The sequence below is a fragment of the Mus pahari genome, chromosome 10, assembly GCF_900095145.1.
Source record: "Mus pahari chromosome 10, PAHARI_EIJ_v1.1, whole genome shotgun sequence".
NCBI classification, from domain to species: domain Eukaryota; kingdom Metazoa; phylum Chordata; class Mammalia; order Rodentia; family Muridae; genus Mus; species Mus pahari.
Window position 1 is genome coordinate 48,197,471 of NC_034599.1, and position 26,309 is coordinate 48,223,779.

At 39.4% G+C, this 26,309-nt stretch overlaps 1 protein-coding gene across 1 annotated transcript in view; it reads right to left on the reverse strand.

Moving 5' to 3' along the window:
- Window positions 1-25,070, reverse strand: part of Ddx10 (DEAD-box helicase 10) — a 147,362-nt gene extending 122,292 nt beyond the window's left edge. Inside the window, exons 1-9 of the mRNA XM_021206835.2 lie at window positions 24,790-25,070; window positions 17,945-18,005; window positions 15,612-15,742; window positions 13,927-14,085; window positions 12,864-12,984; window positions 11,580-11,769; window positions 7,161-7,287; window positions 3,157-3,319; window positions 1,209-1,293 (exon numbers count right to left, since the gene is read on the reverse strand). Of these exons, the coding sequence (XP_021062494.1) occupies window positions 1,209-1,293; window positions 3,157-3,319; window positions 7,161-7,287; window positions 11,580-11,769; window positions 12,864-12,984; window positions 13,927-14,085; window positions 15,612-15,742; window positions 17,945-18,005; window positions 24,790-24,975 (1,223 nt within the window). The 5' untranslated portion in view covers window positions 24,976-25,070. The remainder of the gene's footprint in view (window positions 1-1,208; window positions 1,294-3,156; window positions 3,320-7,160; window positions 7,288-11,579; window positions 11,770-12,863; window positions 12,985-13,926; window positions 14,086-15,611; window positions 15,743-17,944; window positions 18,006-24,789) is intronic.
- Window positions 25,071-26,309: the final 1,239 nt, after the last annotated feature.

Consider the following 26,309-nt stretch of genomic DNA (forward strand, 5'->3'; position numbering starts at 1 on the left):
TTGAAGATCCTTTGCCTCAGCCTTCCAATCCTCAGCTAAGAGCTACCACATCCAGATTTCATTTCTCTACTTTTTTAAGATCAACTTCTGGACAAAGAATTATTAAGGCAAAAAAAAAAAAAAAAAGTATTGTAAGGCTTTTGAGAAGCACTGTGACACAGAAAGCTGTTAACCATTTATAATTCTATAAGTTCCACTGCAATCTCAATAATACTAACAATTATATAATCCTTTTTATTCATTTAGATCCATTTTTCATTTACCTAGAAATAACTGTGACTTTGTTTTATATTCTAGACATTTCTCCTATAGCTATTTGGGCAGTATAAGGTACTTCAAATGAAATACCAAAAGAATAAATAAAATAAAATTTAAAAAAAAAAGGAAACAAATAAATGAAAAAACATCACTGGAAGAGGCTTTCACAAATACCTTTAAGTCTCACTCAGAAAAAGAAATCTATGATGCCTACCAACCCTGTCCCTTATTAAGCCCCAGACCACAGAAAGTAAGAGTGCAAGACCTAGACTAGAGAATTCAGGCTGCCTGAGCTCAAATCTTGGCTATTTGTATCTTCAAACTTACTGCATAACTACTTAAACAATTGATGTCTTCATATGAAACCACAGAAGTTATGAACATTCAGTGAGATGGATGTTCAGTAAATAGTTCTTGGGAAAGTTTCAAATCTTTAGGGATTGTTCTCAATGACAACCTTCAGGCTATAATTTTTATCTATTTCTTTGTTGTGCATGCATGTATGAGAAAGAGAGCACATACATGCCACAGAGTCTTTGTAGAGGTTAGAAGCCAACTTTTCAGAGGTGGTTCTTACCTTCCTCCTGCTAAGGAAGAGTGTCTCTTTCTTGCTTCTGCTGATGCAGTGTTACTCCAGGCTACCAGGTTTGCAAACTTTAAGAGCAAACTCCCTATCTTTGTCTCCTATCTGGCCATAGGAATACACTAAGATAAGCACCACTATATTAGGTTTTGTAAGTGGATCCAGGGATCAAACTCAGGTTTTTAGGCTTGTATGGCAAGCACTTTAATCCACTGAGCCATCTCCCTAGCCCATCAGGCTGTTATAAACTCACAGCAAATTAGGTATTAACAACACCTAACTGTTCCATTCGTTGTTACCTGCAGCTACAGAAAAAGCACATTTTGTTATTAAACAGTACAAAAAAAAAATAAGCCCAGACACCTACCTGGCAGTTCTACCAGCTCTGTGAATGTACGTGTTGGCATCCTCTGGACAATCAAACTGAAGGACCCAATTCACAGCTGGAAAATCTTTATAGAAGAAATATCAGCGAGGGTGAGACAATTTCAATATCTAGCCTGCTTTACTATTATTATTTTACAGTAGTATATGTCAAGATTTTTTTGTTGTTTTGTTTTGTTTGTTTTGTTTTGTTTTTAGATTTATTTATTTTATTCATATGAGTACACTGCAGCTGTCTTCAGACACATCTGAAGAGGACATCAGATGGTTGTGAGCCACCATGTGGTTGCTGGGAATTGAACTCAGGACCTCTGGAAAAGCAGCCAATGCTCCTAACCACTGAGCCATTTCTCCAGCCCGTGTCAAGATTTTCTATCACATCTCTGCTAACAAAACTTTATTTAAAATAAAATTAGTTGCATTAACCAAGAAATTATATTTCTTGAATTTGACAAAGTGAACTAAAATTAGATTGTTTCAAATCTGAAGCAGAGAAGATGGTTGCTTTGTGACTGACTGACAATGAAGTGCCCAGATGGTTAATTATCTAAAAGCAGCACTCTTCATAGGGTTCCAGTGACCATAAGCTCATTTCTGGGTCTGAGGAGATGGTCCAGTTTGGCAAAGTGTCAGTCACACAAGCATGAGGTCCTTAGTTTGAATCCCTAGCACTCACATTTTAAAAAAATAAAATAAAAAAACTGAGTCAAGCATGGAAGCTCTTGCCTCTGACTCCCGTCCTGTCCCGGGAGACAAGAACACAAGGGTTTGGGAGCTTACTGGCTCACTAAGCTAGCAGACTCTATGTATCAAAAATAAGGTAGAAAGCATAGATGGCATTAGACATCACCTCCAGCCTCCACACTTTGCATGCATACCACCGTGTATACACAGACACATTAAAAATAATCAAAATAAGTATTTTTTTTAATGTAAGCTGATTTTAAATTTACACATGTCTATTTTTCCGGCTAGTCCTGCCTCCAACTAAACTGATAAGCAATTATACAATTTATATTTCTGACTACTACAGGCCTTACTCATTTTCAAAGAAAACTGTTCTCAATGTCTCAGAACTACCTCTACACACTCATAAGGTCTGCTGCCAGGATTTCTGATGACAATTTAAAAAAGAAAAAAGAAAAATCACGCTAAGAGGGCCAGGATGACAAAGAGAATAATTAAAGAAGAAAGAAAGAAAGAAAGAAAGAAAGAAAGAAAGAAAGAAGGGAGGGAGGGAGGGAGGGAGGGAAGTGGAAGGGAAGGGGAGGGGAGGGGAGGGGAGGAGAAATCAGCTAGAAGTAATTGTACGAATCTTCAAACCCGAGCACTTGGGAAGCAGAAGCAGGTGAATTTCTGTGACTCTGAAGCCAATCTAGTCTATACAATGAGATCATCTCAAAAGAGTAACTGCTAGGGTAGGGTAATAGGTTTACCTACTGTTTATGTATACTTAAAATACACTATAAATAATCAAACACAGTGTGTTTAAGTTACTAGTTCTCTAAACACCTTCACCTCACCCTACCCCACAAAGCTACAAGGTACGTACGTGTAATTAAAGTATGTTAAATAAAGTGACTTTAATAGTTAGAATGACTGGTCATGAAAATAGATTTCATGATTTTTCTTACTAAATGAGTTACAATTTCAGTTTTCAAAGTTGTAAGAATTTTTCTCATCTTTAAACTTGTAATCTCTTTTTTTCCTTTGATGACTGTGAAGGCTCCTAGGGATTATAATTTAATTATTATGAAACAACACAACTCACAGAAATGCAAATACTACACAACCTTTCACCATCATCTATCATGTTCATCAACTTACCAACTTACTATTTTTCTCTCACAAGATTTGAGATTTCCAAAAAAACACCCTGTAGTAAATATACTTCCTATGATCAAGAATGGTCCTCCAGGAAGTTGACTTACCCAGTCCCCTGGCTGCAATATCAGTGGCAAAAAGTACTGCGGCCCTCTTTCGGACAAATTCATTGTAGACTTCCATTCTTCTCATCTGCTGCTGCCGGCCATGGAGAGCAAGGATCGAGACCCCTGGGCGCAGCCGGCAGAACACCCTGTACAGGTACTGAACCTGGGCACAAGCAGAAGGTAAGTAATGCCTCAGGAAAGAAAACAAATTTCACCGACTGTGGGGTTTTTCAAAGAAATGTAATCTAGAATTAAGGTCATGCAACATTTTTGCATACATATTTTCTAAAAGATTTTTGATTTTAAAAAAATTAAATCTCAATTGCTAAAATAAAATTTGAAAAAAGTTCATATATTTTTAAATCTACTAAATTCTTTCCAATTTTTGAATGGCTATAAAAATTTAGTCTCCATAAAGCTTTATTTTAAAATAATCAGTTTTATCATAAATATCCAGGAGATTCTGTATAGAAAAGCTATGAGAATTACATGGAGAAGTGGTGATGGAGAAAGCCTTGTTTTCCTTAGCCTTGCTTTCCTTTCTTCCCTCCTTAAATTGCACTTCTATCTCTTGACTTCACACAACTGCAGCTTAGGTTTTAAGCTTCAAAGTCTTTTATTAATCACATTAATCACATTTCTACAACAAAATGATCTTAAATTGTACATTTAATTTCCTATAACAACAGACAGTGTTAAACATTCTCCTCAAACAGAATTTATCATACTAGCACTTAGCTGATCACTTTTCCCAAAAAAAACAGGATTTAAATAACTTAGGCATAAAATTTTATTATAAATATATTCAATGCATAGGCCTAAAGGAGTTAACTATTGTTTTAGTTTCTTCTTTGCTATGGACTTGCTCCTAACTGGATACTATCAGACTGAGCTAGAATTCAACATTTCTAACATATATAAAATTTGTGTACATACATTTTTTTTAAACTAGACCCAAAGGAAACAACCTTTTGGACTATAAAAATGCCAAAATCACAATATAAGGTGAATATACTGCAAAAAAAAGCCTAAATTGAACAATGTATTACTAGTCATATAGGTTATTTGCTTTCTAAACAGCAAAACTCTATATTGGAACAAAGGTCTGCCCCTAAACACATAAACTGCATTACTTCTGAAGGGAATAATGTATTACCTTCCTTTTTGGACCAATCACTGCTGTTTTGTTATTACTTCTATGTTCTTTAACACTCTAGAGCCAGGGAAGTTCTGATTCTTTACAAGTAAAATCAGAAATAATGGATCTGTGCCTTTGAATTGTAAAGATACACGAAGGGGTACCATGAAAAGGAAGATGGTAAAGATAAATCTGCAGACCGCAGATGCACTGAGGCAAATTAGTTTGGGGGAAAGAATATACAGAAATTCAATTAAAAGACATCATGAAAACTTTCTGCAATATGACTCCTTTCAATCAAGAAGGGACTTCAATTTCGGTTTTAACATCCCAGCTGAGGGGGGAGGTGAGAGTTTAAGCGTGGAATCTAACTCTTACTCACAGAAAGTCATCAGAGGAGACCCAAACAGGAAGCTAACAGAAAGTTAAGCACGGTGCAAACACAGGAGATGACAAGAAGTTACAAAGCTAACAAATTACAAAGAGTAACACTATGGATGAAAAGACAGGAAATTAAGGGTTACAAAAAGGGAGAAACTTGGGCAAAGCACAGCTGGGGACAGCAATTCTTGAAGTGTTCTTATTTGAGTGGTCTTTTCATACAACCTGATATTCTCAGTAGTCAAGCAGAGCTCAGGAAAGAAGTCAGGACTTGAGATTTAGATTCTGCAATTGACAGCGTTCAATCAGACTGCATTCACACCATGAAAATCATGAGGTTACCCACAAAACATACTAAGAAAAGGGGGCAGAATGGAGAAATCAGAAGTACTGAATATTCCAGCAGTCAAACTGGAAAGACCTAGCAAAATAATTATAATAGATCAGTCAGAAAGGTAAAAGAAAGACAGGTTAATGAATATAAAGTCAAGATTAAGTGAGGGGGCTGGGGGCTTCTGATAGGACAAGGAAGAACTAATAACTAAGCACTAAGTGGAAATCTGTATCCTTTAAGACCTAACTGAATTGAAGGTAAAGAACAGGAAAAGAAGTAGATTCAACTAGTAAAGAAAGTCTTTAGAAGGCATTGTTGTGAAGAACGGAAAGGCAGGCGCATTGGGTCTGCTTTTCATTCTCAGTATGGGCAATTATCAACAGTAGAGAGAGAAAAATGGGCAAGACAACGGGACATTTGCTATATATATATATATATATATATATATACAGCAAAGATACTTTGCAGATGAAGACAAAGCTTAGAACACACAGGATTGGTCACTGTGATAGTAGATCTTGATTATCAATTTGATTAACGGGAGAAGGCTAACAAGAAACATTGTATATCCATTGGATACATCTATGAGGGCTTTTCCAAAAAGGACTGGCTAAGAGGCAGGGGACTGAATGTGGGGGCAACTAGAGCAGGCCTTCTCTCTCTGCTCTCTGGCCATCATGACATGAGCTGCTCTGCTCAGTCATACACATACCACCATGACAGACTGAAACCTCTAAAATCATAAGCTGAAGTCTTCCCTTAAGGTAAATCTGTCAAGCATTCTGCTCTGTGGTAAAGTCTAACACACTGAAAGGCAAGCATAGGCAAACAATTATGGCAAGAAGAAAAGCAGGGAGCTGGAATATGAACAACTCTGTACATTATTTCTTATTTTCTACTAACAAATCCAACTCCTCCCTAAGAAGTATAAAACTCTTGAGAGAAATACTAATATCTGAAATCATTCTTTCCACAGAAAAATTATAGGCTTCAGTAGACAACAGAAACAAACCACCTCTTACCTTACCACAAGGTAGAAAGAAACTCACCTGCATACTTAACATGCTAAGCTAGAAAAAGGATGTGATGGGTTTGTATACTCTTGGGCAAGGGAGTGGCACCATTTGGAGGTGTGGCCTTGTTGGAGTAGGTGTGTCACTGTGAGTGTGGGCTTAAGATCCTCACCCTAGTTGCCTGGAAGTCAGTCTTCCACTAGCAGCCTTTGGATGAAGACATGGAACTTTCAGCTCTGCCTGTGCCATGCCTGCCTGGATACTGCCATGTTCTCACCTTGATGATAATGGGCTGAACCTCTGAGCCTGTAAGCCAGTCCCAATTAAATGTTGTTTTTTATAAGACTTGTCTTGGTCATAGTGTCTGCTCACAGCAGTAAAACCCTAACTAAGACAAAGGGCAATAAATCTAGAGTTTATTGTAAGTCTATCATCAGGAATCTTAAATACACAGAGAACATAGTATATAAATCAACCATGATCTCCTTTCCTTAAGAGAGAAATAAATATCCTTATATTTCTCTGAATCCCTTATTCCTAGTACAGGGCTAGTATTCATCAATTATTTATTAACTCAGTAAGGATATAGACAAAATATTACAGAAGGATTTTTTTTTAAAGGAACAACTGGTCCTAAAAGGATTCTAAAAAGACTTTCATGTAAAACAATTTAAATTTTCCTTAAAAACACCAACGACTTAACCCGGAGTCAGGATAAAGGTATAGACAGCAAGCATTCCAAAAGGAAATAAGCATGAACAAAAGCTTGAGGCACAGAAAAAAAAAAAAAAAGAAATATTCAGTTCCATGTACTTGGAGAGAAAGAGAACTGCTCCATCATGGAAGTCTCAGTTTGGCCTAGCTAGGTTCCTCTACCAATACTCCTGGTGGAGAGTACTATATTGCCAGAATCACCAACATCTAAAACAGTGCTGAGCAAAGGACAGCAAGGGCTCTACCTTCAGTAGGCTTTAAGTTTCAGTCATGATTTCTTTTCCAACAAAAACACAGGATTATCAATCTTTACAGCTCTGTCTCCTAGCACTGCGCAGAACAGGGAGTCATTAGAAATCTGACAACTCAAGGACAGTGATCCAATACAAACGCATTCAAAAAGAACAATTAAAAAAATTAATACCTCTTTACAACTGGAGAAAAACACAATACTCTTCTTCTTCAGGTGGCTTCTCAAAAAGGAAAACAGCACACTTATTTTTTGGTGCAGCTCACAAATTATATAGTTCTGTTCCAATGTAGCAGGGGTGCTTGTAGAATCAAGAAAAACAAATTCCTTTAACAATGGCATATTGATGCTTTGAAATCAAAACTAAAAAAAGAAACTTATCAGTGGTTCATTCTCCCAGTTTCTGGTACACATACACATTTTTCTCTGTTGTCCCCTATAAAGGAAGTTCATCATGGCTGAATATATTCAAAATCCTTTAGAAGTTATATGAAACACACACATACTAGTACAAGATCAAGCAAGAGTCAACCACAGAAAGAAGGTAATGACCACCATCTGTGAGAAGCCGCATGGGAAAACTTTGCTGGGCTGGTAGTTAATGCCTACAACTTTACTAGGGTTTGAGATTAGAAAAATACAAACATTCATCTAACCAATCTAGACTTACAATATGTATATTTCATGTAAAGTTTTACAAATAAGAACATGCATAAATATTGAACTCACATTAGTGATCATGTATGCTGAAGGATTTATGAGAAAGTCTAAGGTTATCTGCAATTTACTTCAAATTCATCCAACATTAAGATGGGTTAAGGCACAAAGGTATGAAGAAATGGCTAGGAAAAGGAATAACTGGCCCGTAGTGAGCACACATCTAACAGGCATAAAGAACTTACTGTAGACATGACAGGAAGAGGGTCTTGTTAGGAAGAAAAGGTTCAATGGGTGGAAAGAGGGGATAAGAGAGAGTAATGCAAATATGACTATATTATAATGTATATATATATATATACATATGAAGTTATGAATAAACAAATTTTATATATATATATATATATATATATATATACACACACACACACACACACACACACACACACATACACACACATATATATATGGCATCATTCAGAACCACGTAATTAAAAAAGAAATCAACCCAAACCTCTATTACTAATGAACCTGTGGCATGAACTATTAAACACACCACAAGGTATTATGCAACTATAAAAAAAAAGTAATATATTCATATATCACTCTGAAGTGACCTCTGGAATAGGTAAAGAACAGTTCAATGCCTGTGAGACTGGTGATAAAGACTATATATGCATATGCTTGCACAACCAAGTGTAGCCACATTGTTTTCAGGAAAAGGGGCAGATAATTCAAAAACTAAGTCAAATACTTTCAGATACCAAAAGAGAGAAATAGTAAAATAAGATTTGTTAACATTTAAATTCTCTAATTCATGATAAACACTTATGTTAAAAAAGGAAAAGGAAAGCCAAAGGATGTAAAAAGAATTTTGCAAACTCAGCGTTCAATAGACAACTGTTCTCCATAACACTTGGGAAAACACAAATCCCCAACTTAGGGAGAAAAGAACAAAACAGTCAGCTGCCCAAATATTCAGATGAAAAATGAACATAAAAGATATTCCACATCAAATAAGCATACAAGATGCTTGCCATTGCTGCTTATAAGGAAAATTCCAATTTAAGACATAATACAACTATACACTCCACTATACACTTAAGAGCCTCCAATATCAGATTTTGAGAAATGATACAGCCACTTTTGAAGACACTTTCCTTCCCAAACCATTCTTGTCATCTAGTCCAGCAATCATACTCTCTGGCATTTATCCAAAAAACTGAAAAATCAGTGTACACACACACCAAAAAAAAAAAAAAACCCTGCACTCAGATGTTTAGCAATTTTATTCCCAACCACTACAATTTGGAATCAATCAGGATGTTCTATAATAAGTAAATGGATAAAAGGTACTTGTATATAGTTCATTTTATTATTATCTGTACTATCTACACTATCTGTATATGATAATAAAGTAATTTCAGCACTAAAATTTTCAGGACTAAGGGTATAGCTCAGTGGAAGAACACTTGCAGGGCACATGCAAGGCCCTGGGTTCAATTCTCAGCACTTCAAACCTTCAAACACCACTGATAAAGCCCAAACTGCCTAACAATACATGTTGTCCCAATGCTATCTTGTCAAAGACAAAATAATCATGCTTACTTAGACAAAAATAATAAATACTTCACAAAAGATACCTTGGTCAAAAATGTCGAAGAGAAAATTAACTGTACTTACTAGACTAAAAGATGGCTCATTAATTAAAAGCATTCACTGTATTGCATGAGAACCTGAGTTCTGAACCACATATATAACCCTAGTGCTCCTACAACAAGATGTAAAGCAGAGACAATGAATTCTCAGAAGCTTGCAGGTCAACTAGCCAGGTATAGCATCAAAAAATAATTAAGAGGACTTTGTTTCAAACAAGGTACAACCAAAATTGTCCTGACATCCATATGCACACCATGACATCCACACACCTAAACACACAGATAGACAGACACACATACACACACACACACACACACACACACACACACACACACAAATAAATGTGTGCATACTTACTTAAAGTCAAGATGATCTATAACTATATTTCTTAGAACTGTTGGGAACACTATTGTCCTTGCACCCACAGATCACCAGGGAAACCAGGAATGTTAGTCACACAAGGTTGTCTCCTCAAAGGAGGAAAGGAGTAGCCTTCTTTTCCACCCAGAAGGCTAGGAGTAGATGTTGTTAATGACCTGGTGACCTTTGTTATCTGTATGGCCAGACCTCACCCAAATCCCCCAGAATGTTTATCCCAGACTCTCCCTCCCTATACTTTTATTGTTAGCTTTGTTTCTCAGTCAGTGTAATCCATCATTAGGGGAGACAACACATGTACTTTATAGCATGCTGACCTACCTCTACATTATCTAGGTCTTGGTCAGAGACCACATCAGATCCTAAGCCCTTAAGCTACAGCGCCCAGCTTCATGGTCACATATACTTTGAGTTAAGTTTCAATGGAAGTAGGCACCCTCTTGCACCAGGGATTGTATTACATCAGGAAGCTTTTTTCCAAAATTGTACTGTGCTTACAATAAACCACCTAGTTTAAGATTCTCTAGAAGTTTGAACTAGTATCAGCTAAGTTAGGTTGGACCGACTTCTTGCCTCTTGCAGTTCATCTCCCTGCCAGCTGTGGCACTTCCAGCGACACCCCCACCCCCACCCCCAGCACTCCTCTCTCATTCCTAGACTTAAACGACAGCCCTATAAAGCCACATAACAACTCTGTTTACAAAAAAAATTAAAAAAAAAAAACTTCTTAGTCTCCCTAAACCCCTGTAGGTGTCAAACAAACCTTTTACAGGGGTTGCATATCAGTTACCTTGCATATTAGATATTTACATTGTGATTTAAACAGTAGAAAATTACAGTTATGAAGTAGCAACAAAAATAATTTTATGGTCGGAGTCACCACAACATGAGGAACTGTATTAAAGAGTCACAGAAGTAGAAAGGTTGAGAACCACTGCTATAAGCCTTATTGTAAATTATACTCTCTGAGCACTTTAACTTGGAAAGCACAGATATACATAACTACTAACAGTGAGATATGACTCTCCCTTGGGAAGCCCAATCCGTGTTGGGTGTTTCTTATGATTACACTGGGCATCTCCCAATTAACCCATTTGCTTAAGAGCTAAGGTTTTTAAAGTAGCTTTAAAAAAAAAAAAAAAAACCTGTGTCGTTGTCAGCTTATCCTAAAATTCCCTTCTGTGAGGTATGGAGGTCCTAATTAGAAAAGGAACTCTTTTGATTAGTGCCAGTGGCAGTGAGGAGTTATAGTTATGTCTCTGTCCCTGTCACTACCTTAGGAAATACCTGAGACCTCATTAAATTCCTTGGAAACTCTTTGAAGACAATAAATTCAAAAATCACCCAAATCGTATAGACAATGAAGTGCTACTCTCCTTCAAGAAGCCCAATTAACCACATAAAGCCACACTTTAATATCTTATTTTTCCTGGATGCCTCCTTCTCTTAACCTCATACTGAAAATCTATATTATACATCTCTTTTAATAAACTGCATTGGAACATCCAGTGCTAAAACTATTTTCTGCATCAAATCCATGAATTCTGTGTTTGCCTACACAGACATCGCTAATAAAACCCAGACAACTACCGACAACGTTTGACTTTGACTCAGTATTGCTACTATCATCCAAAAACTAATCTTCTCTCTCTTATTTATGATGGAAGTGGTTATTAACATCTTATCAAAAGATGTTTATTCTCCAGACCCCATTTTCAGAAATGTTACATTAAAATATTCTCATACTTAAACATACATGCAGAATTTAAGTAATTGTAATAGCTATTAGTAGTATGTTCTGTGTATCTAATAACAAAAGACATATTATAAAAAAAAAATTAAAATTTAGAATATCAATTCTTGAACTAAGAAAATGGTTCAGGAAGAGAGAATCCCTACCTGTATTTTGCTTTCTCATGAACCCAGACATACTCAGGGTCTTTCAAACTCAAGCGCGCAAGGTCCTTTACAGATTTGGTCTGTGTGGCTGAGAACAGTAAGGTCTGGCGTTTCTTGGGAAGATTTTCAATAATAGCATTCATGGTATCAGCAAAGCCCATGTCCAAGATTCTATCTGCCTCATCAAGAACTGCAAAAAGAAAAGTGCAAGTTGCTCTATAATATTTAAATAATATATTAGGATAAATGCAATTTAGTGTACTGCTTAGAATCCTAAAGCAGAAAAGGACACTGGCTAAGCTAAGGGTAACAGTTCAGTAGCAGCTCAATTGCCTAACATTTGCATGTTACATGTGCAAGGTGCTACGCTGAAATCTCAGAATCACAATTTAAAAAAAAAAAAAAAAAAAGTAATATAATGGAAAATTGATCAAATCTAAACAAATAAAACCTGTTTTTTGTTAAAATTACACAGTACGTTGTTAATCTCTTAGTAGTAACAAATCACAGTTATGTGCAAATTTAAAACTAAGGGCATCTGAGTGAAGGACAATAGAGAAACTCTACCACTGTAACTTTTCTCAAAATACAAAAGCAGTCAAAAATGAAAAGCCATTAAATTCCCAAGAACTAGCCTTTGCTGCAATACAGAAGTTTATTAAATTAAACCAAATGGCAATTTGACTAGGGAGACGGCTCAGTAGATAAGCACTTGCCATGCAACAAGCATAAGGACCAGAGTTCGGATCTTCAGCACCCACACAAAGGCAAAGTCCCAGCACTCACAAGAGAGGCAGAGCCCAGGTAATCTGGTCAGCTCTACTTGCCAATCTGGTATGCTCTATGTTCACCAAAAGACACTGCCTCAGTAAATAAAGCGGAAAGCAATAAAGCAGACACCTGCCATCAATCTCAGGACTCCATGCATTCCCACACAGGTGTGAACACACATACATGACATGCACACCCACATGTACCAGAAAGAAAAAAGAAAAAAAACTTGTCAATGCCTAACACTCAAGTACCTAGCTAAATACACTGGATTCCCAAAAGGTTCCCTATAGATTGAAGAAAAAATAGCAATCTTATACTCTTCTTAGTTTCAGAGCCCAAATGCCAAAATAAAAGTACAAATTAAGACTGTTTTCATCATGTTATCTAATACAGCATTGCTGACATTAAAGCCCGGAAGAGCTTTCTTGGGAATGAGCTGGGTTTGGGGTTTTTTTGTTGGTTTGCTGGTTGGTTATTGTTTTGTTTTGTAACAGAAATCACAATACCCACCTAACATCTGAAGATTGGTGGCATGAAAACATATTGTTTCATCCATGTGTTGAAGAAGTCGACCTGGTGTGCAAACGAGTATGTTTATGTTGTTGATCCTCTCAGCTTCATGTTTCAGATCCTGCAATCAGTTGTGTCTTTGGTTACACATACATGCCTTACAGCAGACTATGAACAACTATAAAAGCCACTTGTATGGGGGGGGGGGGAGGACTGTAATCTGGATGTAAAATGAATAAAAAAAAAAATACTGAAAAAAAAAAGAAACTCAGAGCTCATCATACCCAGGACTCTGAGGCTAGGAAAAACTAACAAATGACTGCAACAAGACTTAATTTCCTACTAAGTCAGTAAACGGTCTTAAAAATTGCAATTACTACAACTCTTTAAGTCAGGACTAGAGGCACTGAACAGGCTCTCCTATACAACTTCCGTATTTTACTGGGGTGGGGGGAGCTAAGAAAGCCCTACAGTTTACAGGTTCTCACCCTGAGACAAGAACCACCAGATGCTATTAAATGTTAAAGGGTACAAAAGTAGTGTTTGATACTACCTCTTCCTTGCTTGTATACATCTACATAAAAATTCAAGAACTACTTATCCTCACAGCCCAGAAATGACCTTAGCAGATACAACCATCTAAAAAGTCAACAAAAGTTGGCCAGGTTTTACCATATACTATAATTAAATACACATTCCTCAAAGCAATCATCTTCCTTTCATGTGATATTGACACAGCAGTGTTTTTTTTAATTATTCAGCCTCTTTGACATTTTATTAAAAGGTACTATGTCAGCCAGGTGTTGGTGGCACACGCCAGCCTGGTCTACAGAGTGAGCTCCAGGACAGCCAGGGCTACACAGAGAAACCCTGTCTCGAAAAAAAAAAAAAAAAGGTACTATGTCCACATACTGAAATGTTCTCTTTCCCAAAGCATGCAAACAAATAGGTTTGCTCTAGATAGCCTGTCCATCTGTCTGAAAGCCTCATGAACTCAGATGCTGACAAGAGTGGACTTTCTGGACCTATAGAGAAGACACACACCACACACTGAGGAACGAACCTTTCCACCAATGATGAGACCAGCTGAAAAATCATGATTCTTCCCTACTTTACGTAGAACCTCAAATGTCTGATAGGCCAGTTCTCGAGTAGGTGATATTATCAGAACTCCCAGGCCATCTGTTGAAGTCCACTGCAGGCGGTATAAGGCTTCCAACACCTTGAAGATGAGACAAAATTGTATTTAATAATCTCTTAGAAACAAATCTTCACTTTGACTAAAGTCTCAACCTTTCCCTTCAAATCAAATACATCATCAAACAAAAGGCATTCCTCTCACAATTTTTATCCAATCTGAAAGAGACATTTTCTTATAACTAACAGAAGCATCCAACTCCAATTCAGAGGGGAAAGAGAAGCCCTAAGGCAACTCATTTGATGTCAGAGTCAAAAAAATCAGGAGACCAGCTATTGAAGGACATGTATAACCCAGACCTCTGAAACAGGGACAAGAAAGTTATTTTCTAAACAGAAACCACATTAGAATCTGTATAGCTGTTATAGTTTTACAGTGATTGAATTCCCTATATGTAAAAAAATAATGCTATAATAACAACAACTAGGATTTAAGAGTAAACTAGTTTTGAGGCATCTGAAACAAATGATTTGCTTTCTCTCAGGGCCAGCTGTTTTTGTAGGAACCAAATTAGAAAACCAACTAAGCAACTGTGATGTAAGTGAATTTCTAAGAGCTCTACTGCCTACTACTGTAAAAGACAGCTGCCAGTGTTCCAGAAATTTCTCAATACCCAAATCCCCTTTTGTACGCAAGATTAACAATCATGTTCATCAGCTACTGCCAAGAGACCCCCACCACTGGGATTGTTTTTTATTTTTTGTTTTTGTTTTTGTTTTGGATGTTCCTTATAGCAGAGAATGGGATATTCACTAGACCCCCACTTGAGATTCTGGTCACTCTCTCTTGAACCTCCCAGTCATCTGTACATCATCTTCCCTAACTGTATATGACCTCAGTGTCTCAAGAGGTACTAGAGTATAGAGATGTAATGGACTAACTGAAGGGAAGCTGTCAGTGCAGCTATGGGAATATCATAAGCCATGCTGGGATGACTTCCCAATGGCCCAGTTACTTTGGAGTTATCCATCCTGTTGAAGTAACCTGTCACTCATGTTCTTTAAGAAAACCCAATAAATTCACTGGCTCCCAACATTGAACTTCAGTGGAATCAGACTTTGTTTTCTTGGTAATATCTGTAAGGTGGGAGTATACATTTGCTTGCATCTCCCTGGGGAAAGAATTCTCACAACATGACTATATTTCAGTCTCATCCTAGGCAAATGGCAACTACCAAAACCACCAGCAAGCTTGCAAGACTGAAAGCAGAAACAGCTTTCCCCACCAGGTCTCCTGGGAATTACATCAAATGGAATAACCCAAGCACAAAGACAGAAGAAGACCCTTCCACACGACCACACGGCATATCCACCTCCTTCAGNATGCAATAGCTTATAGAGCATACTGACTCATTCACCAAAGGAAGTTACTGAGTGCCTNCCATGAGCTAAGGAGAGTGAGATCAGGCAAAGAACTCAATAGACGTGGCTCCTGTCTTGCCAAGAACTCCAACATGAAACAACTATCTACATAACTGTCTGTTTTATTGTAGGTATAGAATGTCATAAAATCATATAATAGAGNCTCTGATCCAAAACAAATGTACTTACTGGAACAAGAAAAGCCAAAGTCTTGCCAGATCCAGTTTTGGCAGCTCCAAGCACATCTTTACCTTGCAAAGCCAATCCTATGGTTTGCTTCTGTATCTCTGTTACCAAGCGGTACTGCGCTTCCTGCAAACCTGGCAGCATGGAAAAAAAGAAAAAAAGGCTTGACTGTATGTCCCCATCACAAACAGATGGCTAGAAGTTCTTCTTTTCTATATCTAATCACAAATAGTCAAAGAGTAGCTCACTTAATTCTGAAGGTCTGGTGGCTCATAGGCTAGACTTCCAAACTCATAATCACTGAGGCCTATCTCCTGAAAACTAAAAGCCTATAACTCCAAACTTTCAATGTTGCAGGCAACGGGTGCGTGAGATGGCTTATCAGGTGAAACGCTTGTTTTGTGAGCCTGACAACTGGGGTTTGATCCCCAGGACCAAATGAAAGGAGAGGACTGACTTCACGAAGTTGTTCTCTGACCACCACAGGAATGATCACTCACACCCCATCCAACACACACTCCAGTAATAATAATAAACTAATTGTTTTGTTTTGTTTTGTTTTAAGCTGGACTACTTGCTCTTCTGTTCAAGAAGCTTCTAGGCTTGCTTGAGGACTTAGACAATATACAGAATGGTGACAACATGGACAAACCTAGAATGAATTATACTAAACGAAACAAGCCTGATCTCATGTTTATAAATCCTAAAACAAAAAGAATGTCACCAGAAACTGGGGAAGTGGGGATACAGAAAGCTGTTCCTCAACACAAAGGTACACAGGTTAAAATAGGTTCAAGAGCTAGATTGTGGGCTGGGGATATATATTATGGGTCGGGACAACTCAGTTGGTAGAGTGTTTACTTAGATGGGTGAAGCCCAGGATTTAATGCCTGGGTACATGCCTATGATGCCAGCAGTTAGGATGTAGAGAATGAAAGATCAGAAGCCCAAGGTTATCCTCAGCTACATAGCAATGGGAGCATTTAGGCCACTCTGGAATATATGAGGATATGAGGCCTATCTCCAAAAAAAAAAAAAAAAAAAAGATACACTGTACATCACAATATCACAATAACTATAGCTAATTATAATTTATGCTATTTTTGGTTTTTCAAGACAGGAATTTATGCTTTTATGCTTGAAAATTGCTCAGAGTAGATCTTAAATGTTCTTATGAAGGAAAGGTAAGTACATTAATGAGCTTGATTTATATCCATATTTCAAGTCATACTATTGTATACAATAAACATACATAATTTTGTCAAAAAGATCACTACAAAGAAGAGGCCAGCCAGGCGTGGTGGCTCATGCCTTTAATCCCAGCACTCGGGAGGCAGAGGCAGGCGGATTTCTGAGTTCAAGGCCAGCCTGGTCTACAGAGTGAGTTCCAGGAGAGCCAGGGCTATACAGAGAAACCCTGTCTCAAAAAACCAAAAAAAAAAAAAAAAAAAAAAAGAGGCTATCTTCAAGTCAAGATGGTAGGAATATCACAGACCCAGCCCTTAAAGTCCTATAACAACTCCTGCCAGCATCTTAACCTTGGACTTCTAGACACCAATTCTAAGAAATTTTCTACTGCTTAAGATTGTTAGTTTGTTATGTCTACCCTACAAAACTAACACAAAGGGTCAAACACTTTTGTTTGTTTTCCTGTTTAACTAATAGAATCAACAAGTTTCATTCAAAATGTCCAGAGCTTCCTGGTCCTTTTTAACTTGTTTTCAACCAATCCAAAAAGAAATAAAACAAATAAAAAGTTAAAATTCAGTATTTTAGAGATAGGTAGAGGGTACGTGCCTGGGAACAGGATCACTGAGTTTACAGTCTGAACTATAAAGGGAGTTCAAGGCTATCCTGGACTACATAACAAGACCTTGTTTCAAAAAAGCAAACCTTGTATTTATGGTATTTCATGATAAAAATGTCAAAAGAAGATTATTTTTTTTCTGTTAACCTTTCTCTTCTCTAAAAGGTGTGGCGCTAGAAAGACAGCTCAATCAGTAACGTGTATGAAGACCTGAGTCAATCCTCAGAACCTACAAAAAATGCCACACATGAGTTCTGTGTGCTGTTAAACTAGACTAATAGGCGAGAAAAGCAGGAAGATTCTTGGGGCCTGCTGGTCAGCCAATGCAGCCTAATTAGTGAGTTTCAAGTCACTGAGAAACCCTGCCTTAAAAGAGATGAAAAGTTTTCCTGAGCTATCAACTAGCCTCCACACACAGGCATGCAAATACACAGGCAAGCATATACATGAACACACGTGCATTTTTTTTAATTCTGAAAATATATGAATAAATCTAACAATCTATCTTAAAATGACCATATATACTTACCTTTCAGTGTTTTTTTGGACAAAGGGAAATCTGAAAATCTTGTAATTTCATTTACATTTATCTGGGGAAAAAAGATTATAAGAAGAAAATAATGTCAGGTAAGTCAAGAAATGCTAGATGACTCATTAGTTTCACAATACAACTCCACTTTTCCCCTACTGCCTAGCTCATCCTTCATATAACAAAATTAGGAGCATACCATCACTTCTAAATAAAAGCCATTTATTCAAATAACATGATGTACCATGGAGCAAACTCATTTAGCAGATACTTGTGGGGCACTGGGCTATGTACAGACAGCTTGGTTTCCAGTTGAGGCTAGATGTTGAACCCTGGGACCCAGTGGTGATAATTCACCTACATGGGATGGAAGGAGTTCTCTCATGTCTCCTGGACCCTGACTCCTGTCGAAGTTACTGCCCCCTCAGCCCCCATGAGAGAAGCATGGTTAGTAGTCACTTAGGCAATGAATGTCCCAAGCTTCTGACCTTCAGGCTACACTCCTCCCCAGTTACCTAGCAACAGTAAAGCTAACAGCATACCATAAAAAAGGCTGCTTGGCCCCTCCTCACTGTCTTGCTCTTACGCCTCTTACTCCCCTTACTCTCCTTACTCTCCTCTCCTCTCTCCTCTCACTCTCTTCCTCTCTCTCCCTCTTACTCTAGCCTTTCTTCTTTCTCTCTCTTTCCCCTTCCTCTCCTCTTGGCCTTGGCCAGTCTCTCTCTCTTTCCACCTGCCTTTCTACAATAAAGCTCTAAAACCAGACTGTCTCTGTTTATCAAGGCCCAATGTGCTTACTCTCACCTGTGTGGGAACCTCTCTCCCATGCCCTTTCTCCTATAACCCCAGGGCTACAGAGTGTCGCCCCAGGACCCTGGTTGGGGGCTGCCCCTTGTCCACCTCTTGTCCATCCCCCACCCCCCATCAAGTGGGGTCAGTGGCTTAGATGCCCACCCAGGGTCAAGTGGGGCTGAGTGGAAAGTGTCTGGCAGCCCTCCCGTGTCTGCCTGCCCAGAGCATAGGAGGAACTCTGGCTGGGATCGGGCTATCCTCCCTCCCCCTTCTTTCCCCCTACCCCCTTTTTAGTTCCCACAGATACTCTTCCAAGCAGAACTTAAGATATGTTCCTCCTTACTTACTTGTGGTACCAGAAACTAATGAGCTACTTTCATAGAATAGAGATTACCTAGAGCAAAGTGTGATAGGTAATAGTGACTGTCAACTTGAAAGGATATAGATTCACCCCGGAAACAAACTTTTAGGCATGTCTATGTCATGGTTCCTAAGTGGGGTTAATTAAGGGAAGACCCCTTAGTGTAGGCAGCACCAGCATTCATCTGTTCCCTATCTGTGGACAAAACATGACCAGCCATCTCACACTCCTGCTACTATCTTCTCCCTGCCAAAACAGACTGGAACCACATAAATCCTTCCCTCTTTAAGTAGCTTCCTGTCAGGTACTCTGGCTCATGACAATGAAACAAGTAACTAATACAGAACAATGGTAAGAACTGGGGCTGTTGCTGAATGCCTGATGCTGTGATCCATATGCCTTCAGCACTTGTTTGTAAGAGGACTGGAAGAGTATGGAACTTCAAGCTAGAGAAGTCTTAGAGCGTACAAACACACCTTAATAAGAAATCCAGGGGAGAGTTCAGAATGCCAAGAGAAACGCAGACAGTAGCGGCCCATAGTTCATGAGGTTCAGAAGGACAAAAAGACTATCCAGATCTACTCTAGAAACTATCCATGTCATATTCTGGCCAAGAATCTGACTGTATTCTGCCTATGTCCTTAGAATATGAAAGAAGATAAATTCAAAAGTATTGGATTAATTTGTCAAGGAAATCTCAAGCCAGGGTAGGAGGCAGTCAGTCAGTGTATTGGTTACAGCTTACTGCTCTTAACTAGGTCTACAGTGAACACATGTAACAAGTGAACAGACAGTTAGGGAAACTGTTCCACTTGGCGAAAAAAGAAGGAATTTAAAGTTCAGGTACTATGGTTTCTGAGAAAACAACTGTAAATTGTTAAGACTGGCACCATTAAGAGAAACCCTGTGTCCTGCTGGAAAAGGAGCCTCAAGAGCAAGACTTTTCTCACTGACGTCTCTATCTAAGAAAAATGCAGTCATTTGAAAAGACAGGGCCTAAACTGAGAATGCCACTACACTGACCAACCACCCAGGAAGTGCCTCATGGGGTCAACACAAAGAAGCTGACCTAAGTGTAATCCAAAGAAGCCAGGCTATATCTCAAATTGACAGCAGACCTTGCATTTTGGCAATGCCATCCACATGATATTAGTCTTACAGGCACAGGGAGTCATGGAGGCTAATGCTAAGCTTCTAGAGACCCACTAAGGCCAGGTGAATGTGTAGTAGGTCAGAGTCTCTGCAAGAAGGCCCTAAGGAGCCATCACATGAATGTGTGATGATGAAGCCTAGGTTATGATGGGAGCCACAAAATACTGGACAATGGGGCATCCACTGATAAAAGTTCAGGCATAAAGGGAGCTAACTCAGGAGAGAGGGCATGTGTACTGCAGGTAAAAAAAAAAAAGCCACAGAGATGGAGCTACCCAAGCCCTTTGGAGCCCAGATGATTCCTTCAGTCAGACCTGGAGCTCTGCTTGCCATTTGTCCTGTTTAGTATTGCTTTTGTCAAATCATTCATTGCTATGATTCCACTGCTCACTTTTGGAATGAAAATACTTACTCTGTGTTATTATATATTAGAACTACAAAACTTGTTTTATAGGCACTAACAGATAAGAGCTGAACACACATTCCCAAAATACAAATGCTCCCACACATATATTCTCCTACGACCCAGCCAGTCACCAGTCACAAGCCAAGGATTAGAACCCTCAAGCTGGAGGAAAAGGAAGAGAATAACACTTAGAGACTATCAAAGGTAGCATGAGTGGTCTTGCTGCCTAAAAAAAAGACAACAGAAAATTCATTAGATTACTCATAAAAAAAGACAACAGAAAATTAATTAGATTACTCATTTAGGAAGGCTGAGGTATAGTAGAGAAGATAATGACTTCTTGCCTTAATAGTGTCCTATAACACAAGTATGAAGACATTCAGTGTGATGGTTTGCACATACTTTGGTCAAGAAGTGGCACTACTGGAATAGGTGTGTCACTATGAGTGTGGGCTTTAAGACCCTCATCCTAGCTGCCAAGGAAGCCTTTTGTTGCTGAGAGTGATTTGAACTGTATAGACCGGACCTGGCCCAAGAGATTTCAGTGAAGAAGATTTTCAGTATGTGTCCTAGAGACTGTTTTGTGGTATTTTGGTGAAGAATGTGGCTGATTTTTGCCCTTATCTGAAAAGTCTACATGAGGTTAAGGTAAAGAGATTTATATTAATTGCATTGACAAAGGAAAACTCAAAAGAGCCCAGCAGAGACTTTGTTCTCTGGTTAGATCTCATGAAGAGCATTTTGAACAAGTGTACCAAGCTTAGGAAACAAAAATATAAAATATATCATTTGAGTATTAAAGGGGCACCAGGAAGTAAAATGGAACTGAATCTTGTATTCAAGGATATTAAAATGAATTAAGGGAATGGTAACCTTGGGACAAGATTCCACCCTGCTAAATTCAGGTCCAGGCATGGTAGTACAAACCTTTAATCCCAGAAGGCAAAGGCAAGCAGATCTCTGAGTTCAAGACCATCCTGATACAGAACAAGTTCCAACTAGAGAAAAACTTAAATCCAAGAGTAGTGGACCACATCTTTAATCCCAGTGCTTAGGAGATAGGCATGCAGATCTCTGAATTCAAAATCAGTCTACAGAGAAAATTCTAGCATGACCATGCTTAGGCAGAGAATAAATTCATTGAAAACAGAAAGCTGGTGATACTATAATAGAACAAGGGAGCCATGTTGAAGCCCCAGGAAACAGAATTCAACAGCTTCACCCATTTGGCTCTGGCTTTACAGTCAAAATGAGGAGACTATTGGGATGACTGATGTTAGTTAGCTGGAGGTAAGAAATTTACAGTGATTAAGAAGAGACCAGCATCACTGAAGTGAAATCTGGGAAATGTTTTCTGAGAACACAAAGAAGCTATGTCCCAGAGATAGCCAAGGTTGTACCTCATGCTATAGCTGTACTTGGTAATGTGTAAGAAATCACCCAGGGGCATCAATTTTGAAAGCATAAAGGGATCATGGAGCACAACTGAAGCTTGGCACTGTGAGAGGCCATGGAAAGTCATTGGTGAAGGTGCAGCCTCAGCTGAAGTTGACAGCAAAGGACTGAAGGGGTCATGAAAAGTTGAGACTTGGCATCATGAAAAGAGCCTCTGAAAGGCTATTGATGAAACCTAGTTGCAGCAGAAGACCCCTGTGTATTGGAGACGCCAGTACCATGGGATGATCACCAAGAACAGCAGCAGCAATGGAATGGAGTCAACCAGAGCCTAGAATGCTATAGAGGGCAGAGCTGAAGATGTAACCCAAGCCCTTTGGAGGAGTCCAGAATATCATGTGTTGATCCCAGACACTAGAATGAGAAGCTGTTAAGTTGAAGTTGCCTTGGAGACCCAAGTTAAAAATGCCAGAGTCATGGGATATCTGTGGAGGAAAGCTGCTAACAGAGAGTGGAACCAGCCCAGGAGAAAGAACTTTACTGAAATCAATATAGATGAAAAAGGAGTTAGAGATCTAAAGACCACTTTGACATCAGACATGAGATCCAGGGTTTGGAGTTTGCCCAGCTGGTTTCCTGTCTTTCTTTGGGGATTACAGTTAAGTGATTGGATGAATCTCAGAATAGACCTTGAACTTTGGACTACATTGTTGACACTGCTATAAGCTATGGGGACTTTGGAAATTGGACCAAATTTTATTATGTTACGACTAAGTCCTCATAGACTCATACATTTTAACAAGCCGATAGAGGCCAGGGAGTGGAATGTGATGGTTTGTATAAGCTTTGCACAGGGAGTAGCACTATTAGAAGATGTGGCCCTATTGGAGTAGGTGTGTCACTGTGAGTATGGGCTTTAAGTCCCTCATCCTAGCTGCCTGGAAGTCAGTATTCCCCTAGCAGCCTTCAGATGAAGATGCAGAACTCTCAGCTCCTCCTGCACCATGCCTGCCTGGATGCTGCCATGTTCCCACTTTGATGATAATGGACTGAACCTCTGAACCTGTAAGCCAGCCCCAATTAAATGTTGTCCTTATAAGAGTTGCCTTGGTCATAGTGTCTGTTCACAGCAGTAAAACCCTAACTAAGATATTCAGCATAGGCTGAAATAAGGATATGAACTCAGAAAAGTTCTGGGTAGAGCAAAACAAGGAGTCACAGATCCACAGGAGTAAACCAAGCATAAGCTAAGGCTACATTCTCCAAGCAATTCTAGTCACAAAACAAAATTCAAAAGCAATTTGTTAATAATGGCCTCTTCTTTAATTGATCCTTTTTCTATATGGCAGGCATTGTGAATAATGTTTTCTACACTTTATCTTAATTCCTCACAACTTATGAGGCCTTACTAAGCCTTTTAAAGTAAGGGGTGAGGGGGTGAATAGTGTAAGAAAAGTAACCAAAGTCATAGAGCTGGTGAGCCAAATCCGAATCAAATTATCTGAAGTCAAAACCCCAACTAATTCTTAAATGTTACCAACTCTGAACAGTTTATCACATTGTTGTTGTTGTTGTTGTTGTTGCTGTTGCTGTTGATGTTTAAGCTACAAGATAGCAAGTAATGACTCTAATTCTGGGATGATTCTACCTGTTAAATCCCAAACTAGAAAGGTGGCATTTACTGGAAAACTGAGAGAGGTAGATGAATGCTGAAAAATATGTGTTTTAAGAGGATGGGTAGAAGTAATATTCCTAAGGGGCAGACACCTAGGGCAGGAAAACGTGTCAGCTTGTTAACCATGAAAGTACTCATCTAGAACACTGGCTACAAGGTGGGGATGTCAAGGAAGAGACAAACACATTCCATTGTCTTTCTAGTGATTCTTGGTAAAAACCATGAAGACAATGAGGCAAAGAACAAAGGATGATGCTAAGGGACAGAGCCAATTCCCAACGTAAAGATCGAGAGCTGTGGAAACAGACACAGGTCTAGGTTCCAATTCCACACTACTAGATGTGGGAAATTAGGACCAGTTTTCTTATCCTCTCCAAACTCTACAGTTCTTATCCATTAAATGGACTACTAAGATCCATCTACACCTCAAGATAGGGGCAAAGAATATAAAATATATGGAGAGTACTTAAAGATATTTCTATTATTTTAAACATTTCCCAAGAACAACAGCGTTTTCTTACATCACTTCAGAGTTTAGCTTATTTATTTCATTTTTGAGACCGAGTTTCACATATCACTGACTGACCTCGAACTTGCTATACATAAAGCCTTGGATAACTTTGCACCTCTGATCCCCCTGCCTCCACATCCTTAGTGCTCAATATGTGCCCGGTTTAAGTGGAGCTGGGGATTGAACCCAGGACTTCCTGCATGACTTCCTGCATGTTGGGCTAGCACTCTACTGAAGGCTCTCACTCCATCCGCTAGGTTCTTTCCAGAGCGGTCACTACTATTGCCGTTCTGTTCTGTCACCACTGCTGCACCACATGTCCCTACCCGGATTGTCACCGCATTTCTATCACTTTTCCCAGCACTGCGGAAAGCAGAAGAGTCAGACCTGGGTAGCGACACCCAACAGACCACGAGTGAGGCCCCGTTGGCCGGGTCCGCCCCTTTCCCACACCACCCTGGTGGACCTAAGTCCACCACAGCGGCGACACCGCCGGGCTGCACCCACCCTCGCTCCCCAGAGCCCCGCCGAACGTGCCCCGAGCCCGCCTCACCTTCTCGTAGTTTTGCATGAGGCGGCTGATCCCCTCGCGCTCGACCTGCCATTCCGGCTTCTTCAGTTGCTTCCTCCGCTCCTTCTTTTGGTGCTGCCTGTGGCTGTGTTTTTTCTTCCAGCGATTGAAGCTCCGCACCGGGTCGGGTCGGGTTCCCTGACCCACAGAAGCAATCGTTTTGCCCATGGCGGGGGGCTGTCAGGACCCACGACGCCGCTTGACGCGAGACACCTCTCCCCTCAGGGGCAGCACGGAAGACGCGAAACCAGCGTGTGGAGAGGGCGCAGAGGCGCACGCGCAAGGCCGGGAACCCGCCCCCAAGCTGGGAGGAGTGGGCACACATTAATGACGACAGGCAATGCGCGGACGATGATTGGTGATTTGGCTCCCGCAGGGCGGGGCGATCTTAAGACGCCAGGAGAAGCGTGCTTGGAGGAACTGGGCGTGCTCCACTGCTTCGGAGGGTGCTTAGGGCTTCCGGAAACAGCGCGAGTTCACTGCTTACGGCTAGTATGGTGACGTCATACTACTCAGCGTAAAGTACTGCTTTTCGTTTATTCTGGATTCAAGCGTACCCAACATTCGTGAGTGCACTGCTACACGTTGTAGAGTATGTGGGTCGTAATCGTAGTCTTCGTTCTGCACATTACGACCCAGAGGGCAGAAAGATAGTTGGTGACTGATTTCCATCCACTATGGTATATGTCTCTAGGTATAAAAAAGGACATTCACGACTTTCAGAGTCTTATGCTCAGCTCTTCAGAATGTATCCACAGTTAATAAGGGTACTGACACAAACTGATTGAATTTACCTTAAAATGTCATTGTGAAAACAGAACGATGGCTAAAACTAAAAATAATTGTTTCGAAAATATGTTGAACAAATGAATTGTTTTCCCTTTTTAAGTAAACTCTTTTTGCTTATGACACGTTTGCATAGAACCTCTACAAGCATACATTGGATTGAGGAAAGGGCCCAGGTTGTAGCAATGCAATTGGAGAATTGGATTGGAAGTTTACAAGTTAAGGCTCCTTTTGGTTCTACATATTCACGCAAATATACTAATTCTATACGGTGTTCACCAATTAAGAGTCACTAATTCAAAACGGAGAGGAAGGCCACCATGTGTGCTATCTGTACATTCAGTACATCATAGATAGGCTCAATAAAGGAAGAAACATGAAAGTGTGTGTGTGTGTGTGTGTGTGTGTGTGTGTGTGTCTCCTCAAAACATCACGAGATAATGGCCGTAATCCAACAATTCTGCCTCTGGAATTAAACCCAAACAAGTTGAAAGGAAAGCCTCAGACATACTTAAATGGCCATGCTTGTAGCAGGTGCTATTCACTTTCCATTCACAAATTAAGATATAGATGTGGTACATGAATATAGGGAAATATTATTCACCCTCTGAAAATAATAGTCTGACACATACTACTAAGTAAATTGTAACAAAATGACAACCATTCAGGCCAGGCAGTGGTGACACAGGCCTTTAATCCCAACACTCAGGAGGCAG